This window comes from Aulonocara sp. 'chitande type north' Nkhata Bay, linkage group LG13 (genome assembly GCF_057382095.1).
Source record: "Aulonocara sp. 'chitande type north' Nkhata Bay isolate Kocher_YH1m ecotype deep benthic linkage group LG13, A_spYH_male_GT1.1, whole genome shotgun sequence".
NCBI lineage: Eukaryota > Metazoa > Chordata > Actinopteri > Cichliformes > Cichlidae > Aulonocara > Aulonocara sp. 'chitande type north' Nkhata Bay.
The window spans coordinates 30,816,988-30,837,601 of NC_141356.1; the positions used below are offsets into that span (position 1 = coordinate 30,816,988).

At 40.8% G+C, this 20,614-nt stretch overlaps 1 protein-coding gene across 2 annotated transcripts in view; it reads left to right on the top strand.

Annotated features, from left to right (window-relative positions):
- Nucleotides 1-20,614, top strand: part of pde10a (phosphodiesterase 10A) — a 72,548-nt gene that overhangs the window by 26,376 nt on the left and 25,558 nt on the right. For both annotated transcript variants that reach the window (XM_086259852.1, XM_086259853.1), the window contains exon 2: nucleotides 7,317-7,448. In XM_086259852.1, coding sequence (XP_086115978.1) covers nucleotides 7,317-7,448 — 132 coding nt within the window. The remainder of the gene's footprint in view (nucleotides 1-7,316; nucleotides 7,449-20,614) is intronic.

Below are 20,614 nucleotides of genomic sequence, written 5' to 3' on the forward strand. Positions count from 1 at the left end.
AAAGTTACTTTCCCTAGTAACTAGTTACTTTGAAAGTAACGAGTAACTTGAAGTAACTGAGTTACTTTTGAGAGAAGTAACTAGTAATGTAACTAAGTTACTATTTTAAAGTAACTTACCCAACACTGATCATTATCGCAAATTTTCAAATGTATATCGTGATAAATATTTTTGGTCATATCGCCCTGCTCTAGTTGGAGTGTTTGTGTTGATTTGGGTAAATTCATTTTAATTCTTATTCTCCAACAGAAAAATTATGGTTATGGTTTCTTCCACTTAACATCAGTTAGACCACACCCACATCACCAGGGTGCTGTACCAATGTGTGGGCATGGCTCCGGGCAGCAAAAATAGATAAATAAAAATTAAAATCTTTATAATGATAATAATTCAGCTAAAAATATTGGTGTCACTGATCGACCAACCAGGAATCTGCTGATTTCCAGCACACACCAGACCGGTTACTGGTTGGTTGGCCTTGTGTATATCTGATTATTGGGGTCATTGTTCAAGAAAATTATTGCATTGTATGTATTACACGTTACTTGTTACATTTCTTAAAAGTATTGCAGTATATTTTTAAAGTACTTGCCAGAGAAAGTAATTTGTTACACTACTCAATACGTTCTTGTTACGCCGGAAGATGACTTGAAATGCATTCTTACAACAACCAGTTAACAGTATAAACCAATCCTAATAAGGACAGACAGATGATCTTTCTTGAAGTTTTTAGGTGTCAACACAATGCCAACAACACAATAGATGAAAACCAGCACAAAGAGAATTCAAAAGAATCGCTACATTGATTCTACAGTAGAAACACGAACAGGTGAACGGAGGTTTCGGCCCTGACTGCTCATCACTGCTTTTGTTACCTATTGAACATGGTAAATGGCCTGTATTTGTATAGCGCTTTACTAGTCCGTAAGGACCCCAAAACGCTTTACACAACCAGTCATCCACCCATTCACACACACATTCACGCACTGGTGATGGTAAGCTACATTGTAGCCAGAGCCACCCTGGGGCGCACTGACAGAGGCGACAGAGGAGAAGATCAGGATCTGGCTGCTGGGCTGGGGTGCTCGACAGCCATAACAAAATCACTTTGGGTTCTAGCTTTTTGCTAACATCCTACCTGTGCAGATGTTTGCAAAGAGGCAAAGTTGGGTTAGCGGCGTAGTACAGTTGTTTCGGTCTTGGATGTAGTTTCTGCTTTATTAACGTGCTCTTCGCCTTGTGTACATTAATTAAAAGTAACGTCCATATCGCCACTCCTCAAAAGCTGTATTGCTGTACTGCTGCAACATTTTCCTCCTTCTGCACTCAAAATGAAAATAGCTCACTGTAGCACAAATGTGCAGGAAGAGAAAACCACATTTGTTTGGTGTTTTTTTCTTTCTATCCGCCAAGTGTGCAGATAACTGAAGACTCTTAGTAAAAACATAATTGTAACTGTAATGGAATTAGTGTAAATACAGTGTAGTATAGTAACATCTTACATTACTGTATTGTTGAAAATGTAATGCAGTTACAGTAACATGTTACTTCCACCCAACACTGCTGATTATGAGCTGGTGCTTTTCATGCGTGCGCAACACATGCACAGTCCATTTGAGTCGTCGCACGCACACTCACAGTCGCACACTAACATGTCATTAGCTTGTGACAGCTCTAGCTTGTGAGCTATGAGATCATAGCTCTATGAGCTGTGAGTAAATACATGAAGTTCATCAAGGTAAACCACCAAAAAATTAAATGAAAAAAACATTCATAACAACATCTAATCATCTTAAATCACCTTCACCTTTCTGAGCAAAGGGAAGGCATCTAAAGCTAAAGCTATCCAGAGCTCTGCAGGCTCCGTGTGAGGAAAGGATCAAAGCAGAGAATCAAAGAATTTATAAATGTGCTGGAAAATTATGCAAGTAACTGACATTTGTTTTGTTCCATAAATCTATTGCACATGCTTTTGTTTGGTAATGTAAAACATGTTAGCTAAAGATGGGTGTACAGCAACTCATTTTTTTGTTACTTATTTGAACCTCTTGCCAGCAGCAGTCAGTAATGGTTTCAGTCAGTGAACATCCTGTAATTAACTTTATCGCAGTTTGGGGAAGATTGTAAAATTTGGTCTTTTCTTTTATTAAGAATGTAAAGTTTTGCTTTATACGCTGTCAGTTGTAGTTCTTAGAAAGAAAACCTGATTCAGCAAAATCAGATCTTACTTGGAAAAGCTCCTACTTAGAAAAAAATCGGAATTGGCGGCCAATTCCCTGTAAAGATTCCACTCTGCCAAATCATTACAGTGATGTTTATAGGGTTACGTTAAGTACAACATGGATGAGTTTTCTGTAGTCAAAGACACAATGAGAAATTCAGATTTAAAATATATAGAGAGAATATTTAAAGTTAAAAAAGAAAAACAGGAAACTGATTTCTGTTTCTCTCTTTTTTTGAGGCTGGATAAATAAATGTGAATGTTAAAATAAAAGCACCCTTTTGAATACAGAGAATTGCAGCCTTGCTTCACATGTTTTGTTTTGTTTTTTCATAGTCAATAAAGCACCCTCCTCTTTAATGGTGTACCATCAGAAATACTCTGAAGTGTTTCCTCTTGTGTGCCACTGATACATTTTGGCCTGCAAATGTATCGCACATATGGTATCTCGCTCTGTGTCCAACTTATTGACATACATTCACATTGGCATACTACAGATATACTAGTAGATTTTGTTATAAGACGGAGGACTTGCAGTTTACAAGCCATTAAATTTTCCATATAAAATCAGAGCATACTGAATTGATTTCCTTCATAAAAACGCTCATAAACTTGAACGCTAACTCACAAGAATTGACTGTTTTTAAGCTGTTTCAGGGCGTTTTTGATGTTGGAAATAGAACCACCAGTATATAGCCTATGCTATATGTTAATATATTTTTTGTCAAACAGAAGCATGTTCTCACAAACTTGGGTGTGAGAGTGCAAAGACCCAGACAAACTCTGACTGGTTTGGCCTTTTCCCTTCCAAATCCTGGGGTGTGGTGTCAAGATAAGTGTTATGCAACAATACCTCACTGCATGAACTCAGGCTTCGCTTTTTTTATACAGGAAGCCCAAGTCTGAGTCAGTTACAAACATTTCTGCCAACTTGGCTTCAGCCACTCACGAGCATGCTACACAACCAACTGATTCCCACCTATAGGTTTTTTGGCTGAAGGAGTGACTTCAGTTGACTTAAAGGTTTTTTTTTAAAAGGTACTTCTCTTCGTTAAAGCGGACAGGTCACAGTCTTTATTTTATTTTATTTTATTTTATTTTATTTTATTAAACAATGTATATTTATTAATATATGGTGGTGGTCAGAGGGCCCGGTGGCGCCAGTGTTCGGCAGCCTCACCTCTGTCAGTGCGCTCCAGGGTGGCTGTAGCTACAATGTAGCTGCCATCACCAGTGTGTGAATGGGTGGATGACTGAATGTGTAAAGCGCTTTGGGGTCCTTAGGGATAGTAAAGCGCTATACAAATACAGGCCATTTACCATTACCATTAAGAGTTTTTGAAAAAGAGATATATGTATATATGTATAAATGTATATATAAAGACACATAATTAAAAAAGTCCTGCCAGCTCATAAACATGCTGTGATAAGTGAAAACAAAAAAAAACCTAAAACAAAAACATTATTGCACTCATGTCTCCATATTTGGCAGGGATAGGGACTCCATATGGGCAGGGATAGCTCAGTAGGTAAAGTGGTCGCCCCATGATCGGAAGGTCGGCGGTTCGAATCCACTTAACGGCTACCCTGAGGTACCCCTGAGCAAGGTACCGTCCCTACACACTGCTCCCTGGGCGCCTGCTTAGTGGGCTGCTTCACTGAGTGAATGGGTCAAATGCAGAGAAAAAACAAGTAATTTCCCCATGGGGATCAATAAAGTATCCATTATTATTATTATATTTGCCACAAAAGAAAAGGATGGCTGCCAGGTTGCAAAGAAAAATTCATTTGAGTCTTTGTTAAAACAACAGACCTTTTCTAGTTGTAAGTAGCAGATGACAAACTTAATTCCAGTTGAGGAGTCCTTCTGTTTTGCACAGACCTTCTGGCCAAAAGTGAGCAAAAAGGTAATGATGTCAGCTTGGGCCATACTTAAATTTACATCTTGGGGAGTTACTCCAAATATTGCCATAATAATACATCATGCAACACTCTGTCCAGATTTTTTCTTAAACAGAGCACCACAAGGCTGTTTAAAATGATCACATGCAGGGTTCAGATCACTGTTGATTGTACCTAATCTGACTTTAAACCAGTTTGTAGATGTTTTTCATTCGAATAACAATCTAATTAGAAATTCAGATTTGTGAGACTCCTTTGCATTTCTCTTGTTTTCAGGTATTTACCTTTCACCTTTGAACCTCTGTGCTGGGAACATGAAGTAAATAAACAAGCACATTCTCCCACGGCAACATCAGTAAACAGTAAAATCCCAGTTGTGCGTTCATGAATCAGAATTGTATATCTTAATGAAAACGTAATTTTATCTGGAGTGCAAGTATTTTTATTTTAATACTTATGATCCATTTTGTTAATATATAGTTTCATTTTAATAAATCTGTTGTTTTGTTAGGTTAATGTTTGCTTTTACCTAAGCAGAGCATTTATTTTTATCGGCATTCTTTGCACAACCTGCAGTATCCAAACAGTTTATTGTCATAAACACTGGAAGAATTAACCTCTCATGTACAAAGTTCATTAAAAAAATATTTATTTATTTATTTATTAAACTAAATGTAATTCAGTTAAATGTTACAGACCCTAAAATGATGAGAGTGTGTGCTTCTATGTTCATTTATTATTATTTATTTTATTATTTATTATTTATTTTTCTTTTATGTTCAAGTTCAACTTTTTCTTAGCATTGACAAAATAAAGGGGGGAAACAATTAAAAACCTGGTTAAACCAGTCACCAAGCTGTTACATCTGCAACAGCAGTCTCTCACTGTCCTGATTGAGTGAGCACATATAGTTCCCAGTGGGGTTAGCCATTCTGGACCGCAGCATGTGGGACAGATTGGGCTGCACCTTTGATTAGCCTCTATAGTCTCAGGACCAGGACACTGACGCATATCCCACAGCTCTGAGTCTCACTGCAGTCACATTAATGTGCGCTGTGGTTCGAAAGATTTCAGAAGGAAAGCCTATAAGGTCAACGTGACGTAGCAGGAATGTTCAAAAAGGGAATTATTAATCACAATCAAGGTAAAATATAGTCACATTAGGTCAAGTCAGTCATTTCTCTGGATTCTTGTAAAAGAATAGATTGATGATATTGACATTTTTTACTTTATCTATAAACAATGTTTCTTCTAAACACACACATGAATGAATATAATGTGTGTATCTGTCACCAGTGAAGTTGCTACAGCACTATTAGTTGATTCCTTTAAGCTACAGAATGTGGCACATGCATTGGGCTTGCGCCGCAGTTTTGACCCGTCGTTGTCATTTAGGTCTTACAAATGCCCAATTTTCCCCACTTGTGTAGCCCTAGAAATTTTAATTAACACCATTTTATTAGCCATTGCAAAGCTCTTATCACTGCTGTTCTTGCCCCATGGAAATAGAACATTTGACTATTTTGTTCATGTGCACACATATGATTGCTAAACAATTTTCAGACTCCTTTCACACAAAACTTGTATTCATAAATTTATACAGCATCCTTGTTTTTCATCTTTTGTAATGTCACCAATCACAGTGCCTTCTTTGTGTTTCAAATAGGACAAAGTTGTAGGGGTTATTTGCAGCGCTCCCATTTAGCTCCTCTCCGTGTGTCTTTCTGTCCTCCGCAGCTCTCTCCGTCCCACCCCAACCCCTCTTTAACTTTTCCTGATTTATTAAGCTGTATTCTGTCGATGTGCGTCAGAGCTGGCCAGGAGTCTCGTGAGGCGTTCCGCTCCTGAGGAGCTGTGTCTCGTGTCTGGACAGCATCAGACTGTAGCGTCCTCCACCCCCCAAACTTACCCCCACCTCTGTTTGCCTTATTTGCCTGTAACCAAAAGCCTGCTCTATCTATACACACACACACACTCTGGGCAGATGATCGTAACTGAACATCAAATGATTTGTTCTGCAGGGATAGATCAAAGGTCGTGGATAGCTCAGAGTCTGAATCAGGAGCACTATGATCCTAAAATTAAATTAAAAGTGAAAGATATTCTTTAACCACAACCTTTTATGGGTTCATAACAGGTTACCTGCAGCTGAAGCAGAATTTAGTCTTTCTATCTCTGCATCTGGTTTTACTTTGTCATCTGGCACAACACTCACCCCCCACCCCCTCCAACCCACACACACACACACACACCCGGCTTACTGTTGTGTAGCGATTCACCACCTGATATTCATGCAGCTTTCCTGACTGACACCCCACTTACTAATGTTTTCATGCCACATGTGTGTGTGTTTGTGCATCTACAGAGGGAGTCTACACAGATGCTCCTGATAACCAGACATTTCGTGAGAAAGCGTTATAAAAACTTTCAGGGCTGTCAACACTCTTCTCTCTACTATTATCTGAAAACGTATAGTTATAGTTTACCATGCCATAAAATGTAAATTCACCTCTGTTTGTCTTTTGTAAGAATGCATTTCTTCTCATTATGAGATGACACTTCACGTCTAAATGTATACAGTTAGAAGTCTTTGTTTTAGACATATACTCCATTTGTTTGAGTGACCTAAACATGATGGCGTCCTAGTGCATCATGACTGCTTCACAGACGCCAGTGGGGGTATTAAAAACAACTTTCCCTCAACGATGGTCTGGCAAATGGCTTTTTTCCCTGACAACAAAGACAGTAAACAGCAGCACTTAGCAAGCTCTCAAGATCCTAATTGCCTATTAAGCACAATCGAGTCCTCCTTTATCCTGTTGCCTCTGTTGGGGGCTCCTATCCCTGGAGATACAGATTTACAGTAAACATAAGTGAGCTAGCCCGGCTATCAAAGAGCTTTAACTCGAGCCTCGGCTCGGCTGCCACCGCTCTCACCTCACCGTGAAGAGAATGAAGTGACCTTCAGCTGTTTTCATCCTTTGCATTTGTTTGGGTGACCTTCGGGATCATTGTGGGTTCAAGTGAGATGTTATTTCATTCCTCTCACGTGCTACACTTCTCCTTTCTAGCATCAATGATTCTGTTCATTATCTCACATCAGTATTGTTTTGGTGTTTTTGTTGTTGTTTTTTCTCACAGTTTCATTAGTCTTAAATAAAGTTTTTTAAAGTGTTTTGTTTTTGTGTTTCAGGCTTGACAGATGAGAAAGTGAAGGCCTACCTCTCGCTGCACCCGCAGATTCTGGATGACTTTGTGTTGGAGAGTGTGAGTGCAGAGACGTTGGACAGATGGCTGAAGAGGAAAACCAGCAGCAGGCCTGCAGGTATACCCCCCTACCACACACATATACAGAAAAAAACCCCTACAGAGTCAGCTGCATCTCTCTGGATCACTAAGACAAAATGCTTGGATTTAAGAATTGCAGTTTTTGTAAGTCTGGGGAACAACAGTGCATTTGCAGGCTCTGTTTATTATCCTGGCCATTAGCAGTGCATATCACTCATCATCACATGTGTCTCCTTTAATCTTCCATGTTTGTGATACACAAAAGAAAAGGAGAAGGAATGGACCTGTCCGGTTTTTACGGGTCATTAGATGTGTTTGAGCCGGCTGGGCTGAGTTTGTGCCGTGCACTCTACTCACAGCGAACTGTTTCTCAGACCGACTGCATCCATCAAGGGCCCACAGGGTTGGCACAGTGCCCAGTTGAGCTGCTGACGTCAGAGGCGACCTCCAGAGACATGCAGCCGGCTGAAGGGGGCCCAAGGGAGGGGTGTGGATGTTGGTGGTAGCGCTGGTGGTGCTTGGGGGGGGGCTGTGCTGGCTCAGGGTGTGGGTGTGTTGAAGGAGGAAGCTGGCAGAGGATAGATTTGTCACATTTTGGAGCTGCTTTCCACGCGAGGAATGCAGACAGTAGTGTTTGTTGCTGCCGTGCAGAGTTGTTAATTTCTCAAGTCTGAGCCAGTGTTTGAAACAATTTCCTGTATGTTGTATATATACAGTATGTGTGTGTTTAGCTTGACAAATATCAAATAGAGGCTGTCATGCTAATAACTCTTCCTGGCGCCAAGCAGGAATAACTAATTTCATCCAGATAGTTCAGTTCAGGGCAGATGGAACCTGTGTAAACCAGATTGCTGATTCACAAAACTAAATAAAAGAAAGGCTTTTTAACTGAAATCTTCTTTGTTTCAGTGTTCACAGTTCAGTCAGGACCACTTTAGCCATCTGCAGTAATTTATATTTGGCTTTTTGGCTTTATTGTGGGACCTTCCCACAAGGTCCCACAATAAATATGTGAAATATGTGAAAACCAGAGTCATGACATAAAAAAGAGAAGCTGGGGCGGGTTGCGAAGCGGCTTGCAGATGAGCAGCAGATGTAGGCAGACTAAAGCCACATAAACGGTCCCCTTTAAGATTTAACAGTTGGATGTATAAAAGGCAGAGATGTACCGACTGCAGTTTTCTTGGCTGATTCCCATTTACGATTATTTTCTAAGCATGGTCTGCTGATTCAGATTTTTTTAAGAACTTTAACTGACAGCAAATTCAAAAGACTTTCATAATAAAATAAATTATTAAATGCTCCATTTTTGTCCAAACTGTGGTAAATTACAGGATCTTCTCACATTAAATCAGCTAAAAATTTATTGCTCTGTCACTGGAAAGGGGTACAAGAGCTACCTGACATACTTTACCTAATCAAACAAAAAGCAGGTGCAACAGATTTATATAACAAAACAAATGTCAAGTACTTACATAATTTTTTTAGTATGCTTACAACTTCAGTCCCGTTACAGATAACAAGATTTTGATACTTTTTTTCAATATTTTTCTCATAACTGTTTCAATCCTTTGCTCATACCAAGGCTGCTGCCTTGTGGCTAGCTTTGAGCTCCGGATAGCTTTAGCCGTTTTAACTTTTTGTTAGCTTCTTATGTTTTCATCGTCATCCCTCCACCGTTTAGCTTGGGGGACTGTCTTCACCCTCAGTGAAATGCTTCCACGCTAAGGACATATCAGTCTCGACAGCTGTGTGTGTGTTGCACACAGGCATGAGATGGACCGATTCATAATCGGACATATGGTACGCTAACCACCCAGGGCCAAGAACACTGGAATTTGGGTAATTCTGGTGCCAGGCAAATCGATATGTGTATCTGTTGTCAAGGGTTCAGCAGATCTTCTGGGATGGAAGCTGATATTAATTTAGTGGCCTAACTAAACTAACATTATGCTTAATTGACAACTCCAGTTGTTCTAATTTAAAGAACAACACAAACAGTTTTGTTTACTACGTATTGCGTATACTTAATATGACAACTTCATCTTTGTGCACTTAAGATGTCAAGGATGTCGTACTACTTCCCTTTTATTCAGCCACTCTCTACAGTTTATTTCAGTAGAGTAGGGAAATCGATTTGCAACTACTTGAAACTCACTTGAGCCAGGTAGGGTTATCACTGTGTGGAAACTGATTGATTTGAAAATGCTACGATCCATTACCACATGGCCGTATCAGAGATTTGGCCATAAAAAAGCATACTTGATGTTCATTATGATGAATTACATGTTTCAAGCAAGTTTCAAATTTCAAATTTGATTATGCTGCCGTCTAGAAATGCATACTGACTGCTTTCTTTTTAAAGTGCTTTGAAAAGTAATGTTATCAGTAATGCAAACGATGTTAGTGTGCAGCTAAAGACCCTAGTAAAGCAGCTTTTGGATGGAGAGACATAGCTGAGGACCAGGAACAATACAGCAACACAAAATTATTGGTATAAAAGTAAATAACAGATTTAGAATATCCATCCATCCACTCTTTTCCGCTTATCCTTATCAGGGTCACTGGAGACGGTGGGGGGCTGGAGCCTATCCCAGCCACCATTGGGCAAGAGGCGGGGTACACCCTGCATAAGGTCACCAATCTGATACAGGGCTAACACAGAGAGACAGACAACCATTCACACTTACATTTACACTTTCCCATTCTCACTTCTATGGCCAATTTAGAATCACCAATTAACCTAACCCAACTAACTGCATGTCTTTGTGGGAGGAAGCAGGAGTACCTGGAAAGAACCCACATAAACACAGGGAGAACATTGAATATATTTATATTAATCATGTTGAAACATATTTTAAATTAATAATTTATTATTTAAATGCATAATGAAACTATTCTGCAAGTACATCTGCTCTCACTGAGTGGCCAGTGGAGTGGCCATATTATTTGCAGTCTAAATCAAGTTAACATATAGTGGGTATGTTTTTTTTCTATTAATTTTTGCATTTTTTTTTCAAAAAGTAGAAAGTAAAAAGAGGACAGAAAATAAGCAGAAAGGGAGCATGGGATCACCAATCCATATTGGCCGCTTTTCTTTGATTTTTTTTAAGCTGTTTCTTTTTTGTTCTTAGCTAATATTGTTGTACGTTAAAGGCACACTCAGTCTTTTTTTAGTTTATTCATTGGGGAAAAAAAGAATGTAGCTTTTTGATAGAGAAACATAGTTGAGAACCAGGAACAATACAGTATCAAAAAGTTATTGTAGCACTATACATAAATGCATGGTAATAAAGATACAAATATCTGTGTACATAAGCTTACATAAACTTAGAGTTAATACATTAAAAATACATATTAGGAGGTATCAATTTGTTCTAAGTCACCATGTTTACCTGCAATCTTGAATACAGTGGCTGAGATTGGAGTTGCAGTTCTGCCTAATTATGTTTTATATAAGTAGCTAGAGACACATATGTAGCATGCCAAAGGTGGAGAAGTAGAGAAGTCGTAGGTCTTTGTGTGCCATCTCCTGATGTAACCCTCAAAAATACATAAACATGCTTATTTATCCCTTTTTGTCACAATTGCTTAGTGTCAGTAGATTAGACCAACGACCCTCTTGTCCCCAGACAGCTGACAACGAGCTAACTTAATTGTTGCTACCCAAGCCGTACCGGAAACCCGATCGGTACCCCGCATGCGCAAATCTTACATCACTTCCTCTCTTTGCCAACATTGCGACATTCAATATATTTGAATGATACTGGCAGGGTCTGCAGCCTTAAAGTACGCAGCCTCAACGATCCTCAAGGGCCGCGTACTTAAAGACCGCTAAGGCCGGAAGTGCGAGGCTTGTGAAATGGGACGGTCTAGCCTCCGTTGCATTGCCCAGGTTGTCTAGCAATCATGATACTAACAGCTGGAAACGTTTCATACAGCTTAGTTAGACAGAAATGAAGGAGAAAATCTTTTGTTCATTTGTTTGTTTGTTTCAACATGAGCTTTGATCATTCTCTAATTAAGGTCTGCTATTGAACGGCGTATATTTTAAAGTAAAGGCTTTAAAACCAAGTTAGTACAAACGTCACTAATGTCACATAACTTTGCCGACATGTGGCCAACAGTAATGTTTTAATGCTCTTCGTTATTAAACATTTGCACATCAATAAGTGACATCATATTCAGTACTTACTTAAAGTTTACTCTTCGGGCGCCCCTCATCCGCCGTTTTTTTCCGGCAAAATTATCCACACCCACTGCCGCGCTATGCATTCTGGGATATGTTGGGCCATGAAGTATACAGTGCCACGTCCTTAAAATTCAGGGAAATGAAGGATGCATTTGAGGGCCGCATTTTGAGCAGCCTTCGAATTGGGACAGCCTTCGTCGCATCGCTGTGACGTAATCGGCCTTAAAATGCGGCCTTTAAGGCTGCAGACCCTGAATTGGGATACAGCCACAGTTAGCGCCCGGTTAGCTCCTAGCATTTCTCAACAGTTCTGCCTCCTTTTTGACTACCGGGACATTTGAACAATGGATAATCCGTATACAAACAAATTCATGCTTTTCTCCTCAACAGAGAGCGTTCCCCGATTGAACAACAGCGCTGTAAAATAAGAAGAATGGCGCCTAATACAGACTTTGTAATATGTCACGTGAAGATTCATCAGCCAGATGAAGTGTTTACTGACAATTGACAGTGATAGCGGACATCATCATCACTATTCTAATCAATCCTCTCCACACAGACAAGCATAAACACACTCGATAAACACACTTAATGACGCTAATTCAGTTTACAATAGGGTTCATTTGCTCAGTCAGCAGGTGGCGGTATCCTCGTACACTGGGGAGTAAACTGCCATTAAACAAACAGAAGAAGAAGAAAACCCCTGCACATGCGTGGTACGGATCAGGTAGACTTTGCACATGCGCAGTAAGGATCGAGGAGTCCTGATCTGTAACTATCTTTTTGTTTTTCGTTTTTGTCTACATTATATTGAAATGTTTCATTATTGGAAACATTTTAAGAGATACTTGTTATTCTTAACATCTTAACAGATACTCTGACCCGTAACTATCGTAAAACGCTTTGACCGGAAGTAGACACCTTTCGCGCATGCGGGGTACCGATCAGGTTTCCGGTACGGATCGGGTAGTGACATTGTTGCATGCGCAAATCTTACGTCACTTCCTCTTTTTGCCAACATTGCGACATTCAATATATTTGAATGATACGTGTCACTACCCGATCCGTACCGGAAACCCAATCGGTACCCCGCATGCGCAAATCTTACATCACTTCCTCTCTTTGCCAACATTGCGACATTCAATATATTTGAATGATACGGTTAGCGCCCAGTTAGCTCCTAGCATTTCTCAGCAGCTCTGCCTCCTTTTCGACTGCCCGGGACATTTAAACAATGAATAATCCGTATCCGCAACAAATTTTTGCTTTTCTCCTCAACAGAGAGCGTCCCCTGATTGAACAACAGCGCTGTAAAATAAGAAGAATGGCGCCTAATGACAGAGTTAATAATACAGACTTTGTAATATGTCACGTGAAGATTCATCAGCCAGATGAAGTGTTTACTGGCAATTGACAGTGATAGCGGACATCATCATCACTATTCCAACAATCCTCTCCACACAGACAAGCATAAACACACTCGATTATCACTAAATCAAATTTAACACACGTTTGTAATGACGCTAATTCAGTTTACAATAGGGTTCATTCGCTCAGTCAGCAGGTGGCGGTATCCTCGTACACTGGGGAGTACACTGCCATTAAACGAAAAGAAGAAGAAGAAAACCCCTGCACATGCGTGGTACGGATTGTGGTGTTATCTGTTTAAGTATATCCGGTTTTATGGTGAAAAGGTGTTGGGTACCGGAAGTGACAAATAAAGGTCGAAGTTGTTTGCTCTACAAGGTGTCGTCTCTTTCCCTACCGAAAACCACGACATGGTGTCAGGAGTGGGATGGATGTAAGTGCCTTATCATCGGGGAGTGACAGCAAGCGACTTTGGGAGTGATAAAGAGTTTTCTCGAGACGAAAGATGTCGGACGAAGAAGCGGGAGCTAGCGCAACAGTTACGCGGCCTCGCACGCCACCGCCCCACCAGCGAGCTAACGGCAGCTACAATGCTAACGCCAACCTACCCCCGAATGCCACTTTCACCATCCAGCCCCCCGAGCTGTTCGATTTCTCGAAGCCACAGCATTGGGAAAAATGGATAAGGAGGTTTGAAAGATTTCGACTCGCAAGCAACCTACACCTTAGCTCCGAGGCTAACCAGGTGAACACTCTCATCTACTGCATGGGGGATGAAGCAGATGATATCCTCCGAGGACAAGCGTTATCTGACATACAGAGACAGCAGTATCAAGCAGTAAGAGACACTTTGGAGATGTACTTTGTTCCCAGAAAAAACATTATCTACGAGAGAGCCCGCTTTAATCAGAGAACACAGCAAGCTAATGAAACTGTAGACTCGTTTGTCACTGCACTTTACGCTTTAGCGGAAAACTGCAGTTATGGTGCGCTGCACGATGAGTTAATAAGAGATCGCCTCGTCGTGGGTCTGAAGGACATCAGCCTAGCGGAGAGACTTCAAATGGACAAAGATTTGACGTTAGAGAAAGCGGTTAACCAAGCCAGGCAGTCGGAAGCCATCAAGAAGCAGCAGTCGGACATCAGAGGGGAAAATAAAATGGAAATAGACGCTGTGTCAGCTAAGCACAAGGAACAAAGGCATTCAACGTTCAAACCCCGTGGAGATCGCAAATACACATCAAAGGACAAAACATCTAATGGGAGATCATGCTACAGGTGTGGGAAAACCCCTGCACATGGTAAAGATCAATGCCGAGCGAAAGATGTATTTTGTCACTCATGTGGTAAAAGAGGTCATTTCAGTAAAGTGTGTAAATCTGTTAAATCTGTGCATGTGATAGAAGCCAAAGAAAGCGATGTTACACCCGTGTTTCTTGGTTCTGTAGACGTAGGCTCAGATCCTTGGTATGCAGATCTCACTATCAGAAACCACAAGGTCAGATTTAAGATAGACACAGGAGCTGACGTATCTGTTATACCTGCCCAGACGTTTTACAGCATAAACCAGAACGAGACAGGGTTATGCAAACCAGATAGACCGTTGTTTGGTCCGAGTGGTTCCCCACTTGACGTGTTGGGTATGAGCAGAGAAACACTTTGCAAAGGTGAACAGGGAATACAGGAAAATGTGTACATTATCAAAGATTTGCACGTAGCACTGTTAAGCAGGCCGGCGAGTGTCAAGCTGAACCTAGTGTGTAGAGCCGACAGTATTGACATGAATGTGCTGCACGAAAACTACCCGAAACTGTGTCAGGGTTTAGGCTTAATGCAACAACCTTATTCAATTAAGTTGAAGCCTGAGGCTGTGCCTTTTTCCCTGGCCACACCGAGACGGGTCCCCATTCCACTGTTAGGAAAAGTGAAACAGGAACTGGAAAGAATGGAGTCCATGGGAGTAATCAGCAGAGTAGAAGAACCAACGGAGTGGTGCGCAGGAATGGTCCCGGTGCCAGCAAAAAACGACTCAGTACGTATTTGTGTTGACCTCACCCACCTCAACGAAGCAGTGTGCAGAGAAAAGTACATCCTGCCTTCGGTTGAACAGACTCTAGGTTCTCTGGCGGGAGCTAAAGTCTTCAGCAAGTTGGACGCAAACAGAGGCTTCTGGCAGGTTCCATTGTCACCAGAGTCAGCACACTACACGACATTCATTACACCCTTTGGGCGCTTCTACTTCAACAGACTTCCTTTTGGAATAGCGTCTGCCCCAGAACATTTTCAGCGTAGAATGTCAGTAATCCTTAATGGGCTGCCAGGCGTGGTCTGTCACATGGATGATATTCTCATTTGGGGACAGGATCAGCAGGAGCACAATGCCAGACTGCACACAGTGCTCAGTAAACTTCAAGAGGCCGGCGTCACACTAAACATGCAGAAATGTGAGCTGAGCAAACAGGAAGTGAAGTTTCTTGGACACATCTTGTCTGCGGAAGGAGTGCAGCCTGACCCAGACAAAATTAGAGCAATCTCAGAAATGAAAGAGCCATCAAACGTCAGTGAAATGCGCAGCTTTCTTGGGATGGTAAACCAATTAGGCAAATTTATCCCAGGACTTGCTGAAAAAGATAAGCCCCTGAGAGACCTGCTCTCGAAGAAAAATCAGTGGGTTTGGAGCTGCGCACAGCAAAAAGCATTCAAGCAGCTGAAAGGCGATCTGACGTCAACTCCCATTCTTGCACTCTATGACACAAACAAAGAGTTAAAACTGTCTGCAGATGCTTCCTCCTATGGACTGGGAGCAGTCCTATTTCAAAAAGAGGGAGAGCAATGGAGACCTGTTGCATATGCGTCTCGTTCTTTAACGGAAACAGAACAGAGGTATGCACAGGTGGAGAAGGAGGCGCTTGGATTAACATGGGGGTGTGAAAGATTCAAAGATTTCCTCATCGGGAGACACTTCTCCTTAGAGACTGACCACAAGCCACTCATCAGCCTGTTAGGCCAGCAAGCCCTAACCGAGCTTCCACCCAGGATCCAACGATTCCGCCTAAGGCTTATGAGATACAGCTACACCATCTCACACACTCCTGGTAAAGCACTCCTCACAGCAGATGCACTGTCACGTGCACCCATTAACCAAGACCCTGATTCAAAAGCTACAGCCGAATTTCTGGAAGACACAAATATTTATGTGGATGAAATTGTCAAATGCATGCCTGCTACCTCGACATACATCACACAGGTAAAAGAACAGTTAAAAACCGACAGCATATGTTCAGAGGTCATGACTTTTTGTCAGAGCTGCTGGCCAGAATATAGCCATCTCATAGGCCCAATTAAAGCATATTGGCCACACAGAGAGACCTTAACTGTACATGACAATCTGCTACTGAAAGGCACCAGACTAGTAATACCCACTGCTATGCGCCACTCTGTCCTAAGTGCCCTACATGAGGGGCACCAGGGAATGTCTAGATGCAGAGAGAGAGCCAGAGAGGCAGTGTGGTGGCCTGGTCTGAGTGAGCAAATAAATGAACTTGTGAAAAACTGCACCATTTGCATCAAAGAGCGTACTAACCCAGTACAACCTTTAATGCCAAGCCAACTCCCGGAGAGGCCATGGCAAAAAGTTGGTGCAGACCTTTTTACACTCAATGACAGCAACTATGTGCTTTTGGTGGACTACTACTCGAAATTCGTGGAAATAGCCAAACTTACCCCCACCAGATCGGAAGATGTTATAGTACACCTAAAATCTGTCTTTTCCAGACATGGAATTCCAGAGCTTTTCTACACTGACAACGGACCTCAGTTTTCAGGACAACAGTTCAAAGACTTTGCAGCAACCTATGGGTTCAGACATGTAACAAGCAGTCCTAGATTTGCACAGAGCAATGGCGAGGCTGAGCGTCATGTCCAAACTATGAAAAACCTGCTAAAGAAGGCAAAAGACCCATATCTTGCACTTCTAGCTTACAGAGCAACACCATTGGCTAACGGATATAGCCCGGCGCAACTACTGATGGGACGGAGACTGCGCACGCCAGTTCCCCAGCTTCCTTCCCTACTCAATCCCAGCCTGCCCAATAAGAATACAGTGTTGGCAAAAGCGAGAGAGAGAAGGGCGAGGGACAGTGATGCGTACAACAGGAGACATCGGGCGACTGAACTTCCTCCACTCGCACCGGGGCAACCAGTGTGGATTACAGACACTAGGCGTGAAGGGACTGTCATCTCCTCTCACTCCACACCCCGCTCTTATATGGTTGAGACTCCTTCAGGAGCCATCAGGAGAAATAGACGTCACCTCCAGCCATTGCCAGAGTCCACACCAAAGTTACAGACCCCATCTACCCCCGTCAGTCCCAGAGAAAATACCCTGCCAGCTCCCAACCTATCGACGTCTACAACTCTGACTCCCAAGACAGAAGTCCCAGGTCTTGTCAGAACTAGAGCTGGCAGAGTTGTCGTAAAACCACAAAGATTGAACTTGTGAGATTAAATAAAGCAAAGCTTCTCGAGTTAAAAATAGAGTAGCTATGTTTCTGCAATAGGTTCTAAGAAGTAACGAAAGTACAGTTTCCCTTACGCAGTAAATGTTTCAATAAGTTGTTGTTTTCTGAGAAAGGAGGATGTGGTGTTATCTGTTTAAGTATATCCGGTTTTATGGTGAAAAGGTGTTGGGTACCGGAAGTGACAAATAAAGGTCGAAGTTGTTTGCTCTACAAGGTGTCGTCTCTTTCCCTACCGAAAACCACGACAGGATCGGGTAGACCCAATTTGTTCAGTCCGACTTTGCACATGCGCAGTAAGGATCGGGAGTCCCGATCTGTCACTATCTTTTTATTTTTTTTGTTTTTGTCTACATTATATTAAATGTTTCATTATCGGAAACATTTTAAGAGATACTTGTTATTCTTAACATCTTAACAGATACTCTGACCTGTAACTATCGTAAAACGCTTTGACCGGAAGTAGACACCTTTCGCGCATGCAGGGTACCGATCGGGTTTCCGGTACGGATCGGGTAGTGACAGACATTAATAACAACATCAGCTGGTAATTGGAGGCCAATTTGCCTCCTTAATAATGATTATAAGATCCTAGCTCAGATCTTTGCCAAAGGACTGAAAGCTGTTTTGAATGATATTATTGATGAAACTCAGTCTGGCTTTATGGCTAACAGACACATATCCAACAACATCAGACTTGTTTTTGACCTAATTGATTATGCAGATTTGTGTAGGGATGATAGCTTTATCTTATTTGTAGATTTCTGCAAAGCGTTTGACACGATTGAACATGGTTTTATTTTTCAGGCTTTGGACAAATTTGGCTTTGGCCCTTATTTTCAGAATGCAATTAAAACAATGTACAAAAATGTGAATTGCTCCATCAAACTACAAGTAGGTACATCACCTAGGTTTAACTTAAACCGCGGTATCAGGCAAGGCTGCCCCATCTCCCCATACTTATTTCTCATCTGTGCTCAACTCCTCTCTGATTATATTAAACGCAGTCCTCTGAAAGGTATAACAATTGCGGATGAAGAAATATTCATTAGTCAACTTGCTGATGATACCACTCTCTTTTTAAAAAATGCTTCACAGGTGCAGATGGCTATTAACACAATTAATGCATTTTCTTTAGCTTCAGGACTCCACCTAAACATTGGCAAATGTGAACTGCTTGCCCTTAGAAATTGTACCAGTCTATCTATTGCTGGCATCCCAGTGAAAGAGTCTGTCACTTACCTTGGTATAGTCATTAATAAAAATCAATCCACCAGGTGCTCCCTTAATTTCACTCCAATTTTGGACAAAACACAAAAAAAGCTAAATGCTTGGCTGCAGCGGGATTTATCCATTAAAGGGAGAGTTTTACTCACGAAAGCAGAGGGTTTATCTCGTCTAACTTATGCTGCTTTGTCTCTTGATGTAAATAAAGAAACCCTGGCAGATATTGACAGACTTATTTATAATTTCATATGGAAGAATAGAATTCATTATATTAAAAGATCAGTTTTATCCAACTCATACCAACATGGTCGAGTAAACTTTCTTGACTTCTCCTCATTAAACAATGTGTTTAAAATAAACTGGATTAAACAATTTTTCAGGAACCCAACCTCAATTTGGAACTTTATTCCCAATTATATTTTCTCAAAAATTGGTGGTCTTAACTTTCTTTTGCTTTGTAATTACAATATCGATAAAATCCCTTTAAAACGATCCAACTTTCATAAACAAATGCTTCTTTCCTGGTCATTGATTTATAAACACAATTTTTCTCCACATAGATACTATATTTGGAACAATAGAGAGATTTTATACAAACATAAATCTGTGTTTTTAAGTAATTGGTTTGATAATTGGATTCATCGTGTTGCACAACTTATAAATCCAGCTGGAGGTTTACTCTCTTACTCAGAATTTTTGAATACATATGGTCTTCTTGTTCCACCAAAGGAATATGCCATAGTGTTTGATGCTATCCCTGCTGGGGTCTTAATGTTGTTTAGAAATCTTGTTGTTAGTGATTTGACCCCTTTACCACTGGATCCTGCTGTTACTTATGTTGGTCAGGTGTGTTTCCCTTCTGTAAGGAGGAAAAACAACCGTGAAATACGAACTCTGTTTCAAAAAGACAGAACTTGTGTCCCAACGGCTGTCGCCTACTGGAATAACTTATACCAGGACTTGGAATGGGAGAAGATTTGGACCTTACCGTCGAAATTTCTATTAAATAACAAAGTAAAGGAAATATCTTTTAAAGTTATTCATCGTTTTTACCCAACTAGGTCTTTTCTTGTACGTTATAAAAAGGACATTGATGTTAACTGTACATTTTGTAGTTGTGTGAAGGAAGATATTTCTCATTTATTTTGGTCATGCTTATACACGAATCTTTTCTGGCAAGAATTTTGTGGTTTTGTTGTTTCCTTTATCCTTTCTGAGTTCTCTCTTTGTTACGAGAAAATATTGTTTGGTTTCTTTAAGTACCCCATGCACAGGGCAAACGAATTTTATTTGATTAACTTATTGATATTATTGGCCAAATTTCATATACATAAGTCGAAATTTTCTAACGCAAAACCATCCTTTCGGTGCTTTTTAAATGAAACCAAACAATATGTTAAAACCATACAACATTCTCAAAATCAAAAAGCTGTCAAAACCATAAACCTATGTTCCCTGTTCAATATCATGTGATTCTATAATAGACTGTGTCTATTTTGCTTTTTTATACGAACCCCCTGACATTGTGTTTGCTATTTTGTATTTGTATATCTGTATTTTGTGCTTTTTCAATAAAAAAACAAAAAAAACAAAAAAAACAACAACATCAGCTGGTTGTAAGCTAACATTATGCCAGCTAATGTTAGGCTTGAATGGCCCATAAATCACAGTTTCCCTCTGATAAACAGTTTCATTACATTCTCATGTCATTTGAGAGTCCAACAATGTTAGATTCGCTTCAAAGAAAGTTTCACTACCAATGACAGACAGAAGCTAACAGAGGCTAACAGTAGCCGTTACCAACAGAAAACTTCAGAATATCCTCAGCAACTCAACTCAGTGTCTCAGTCATTGTACAGAAGTGAGCTTCACTGGCTCACTGACCTCTCAAAGTTTTAC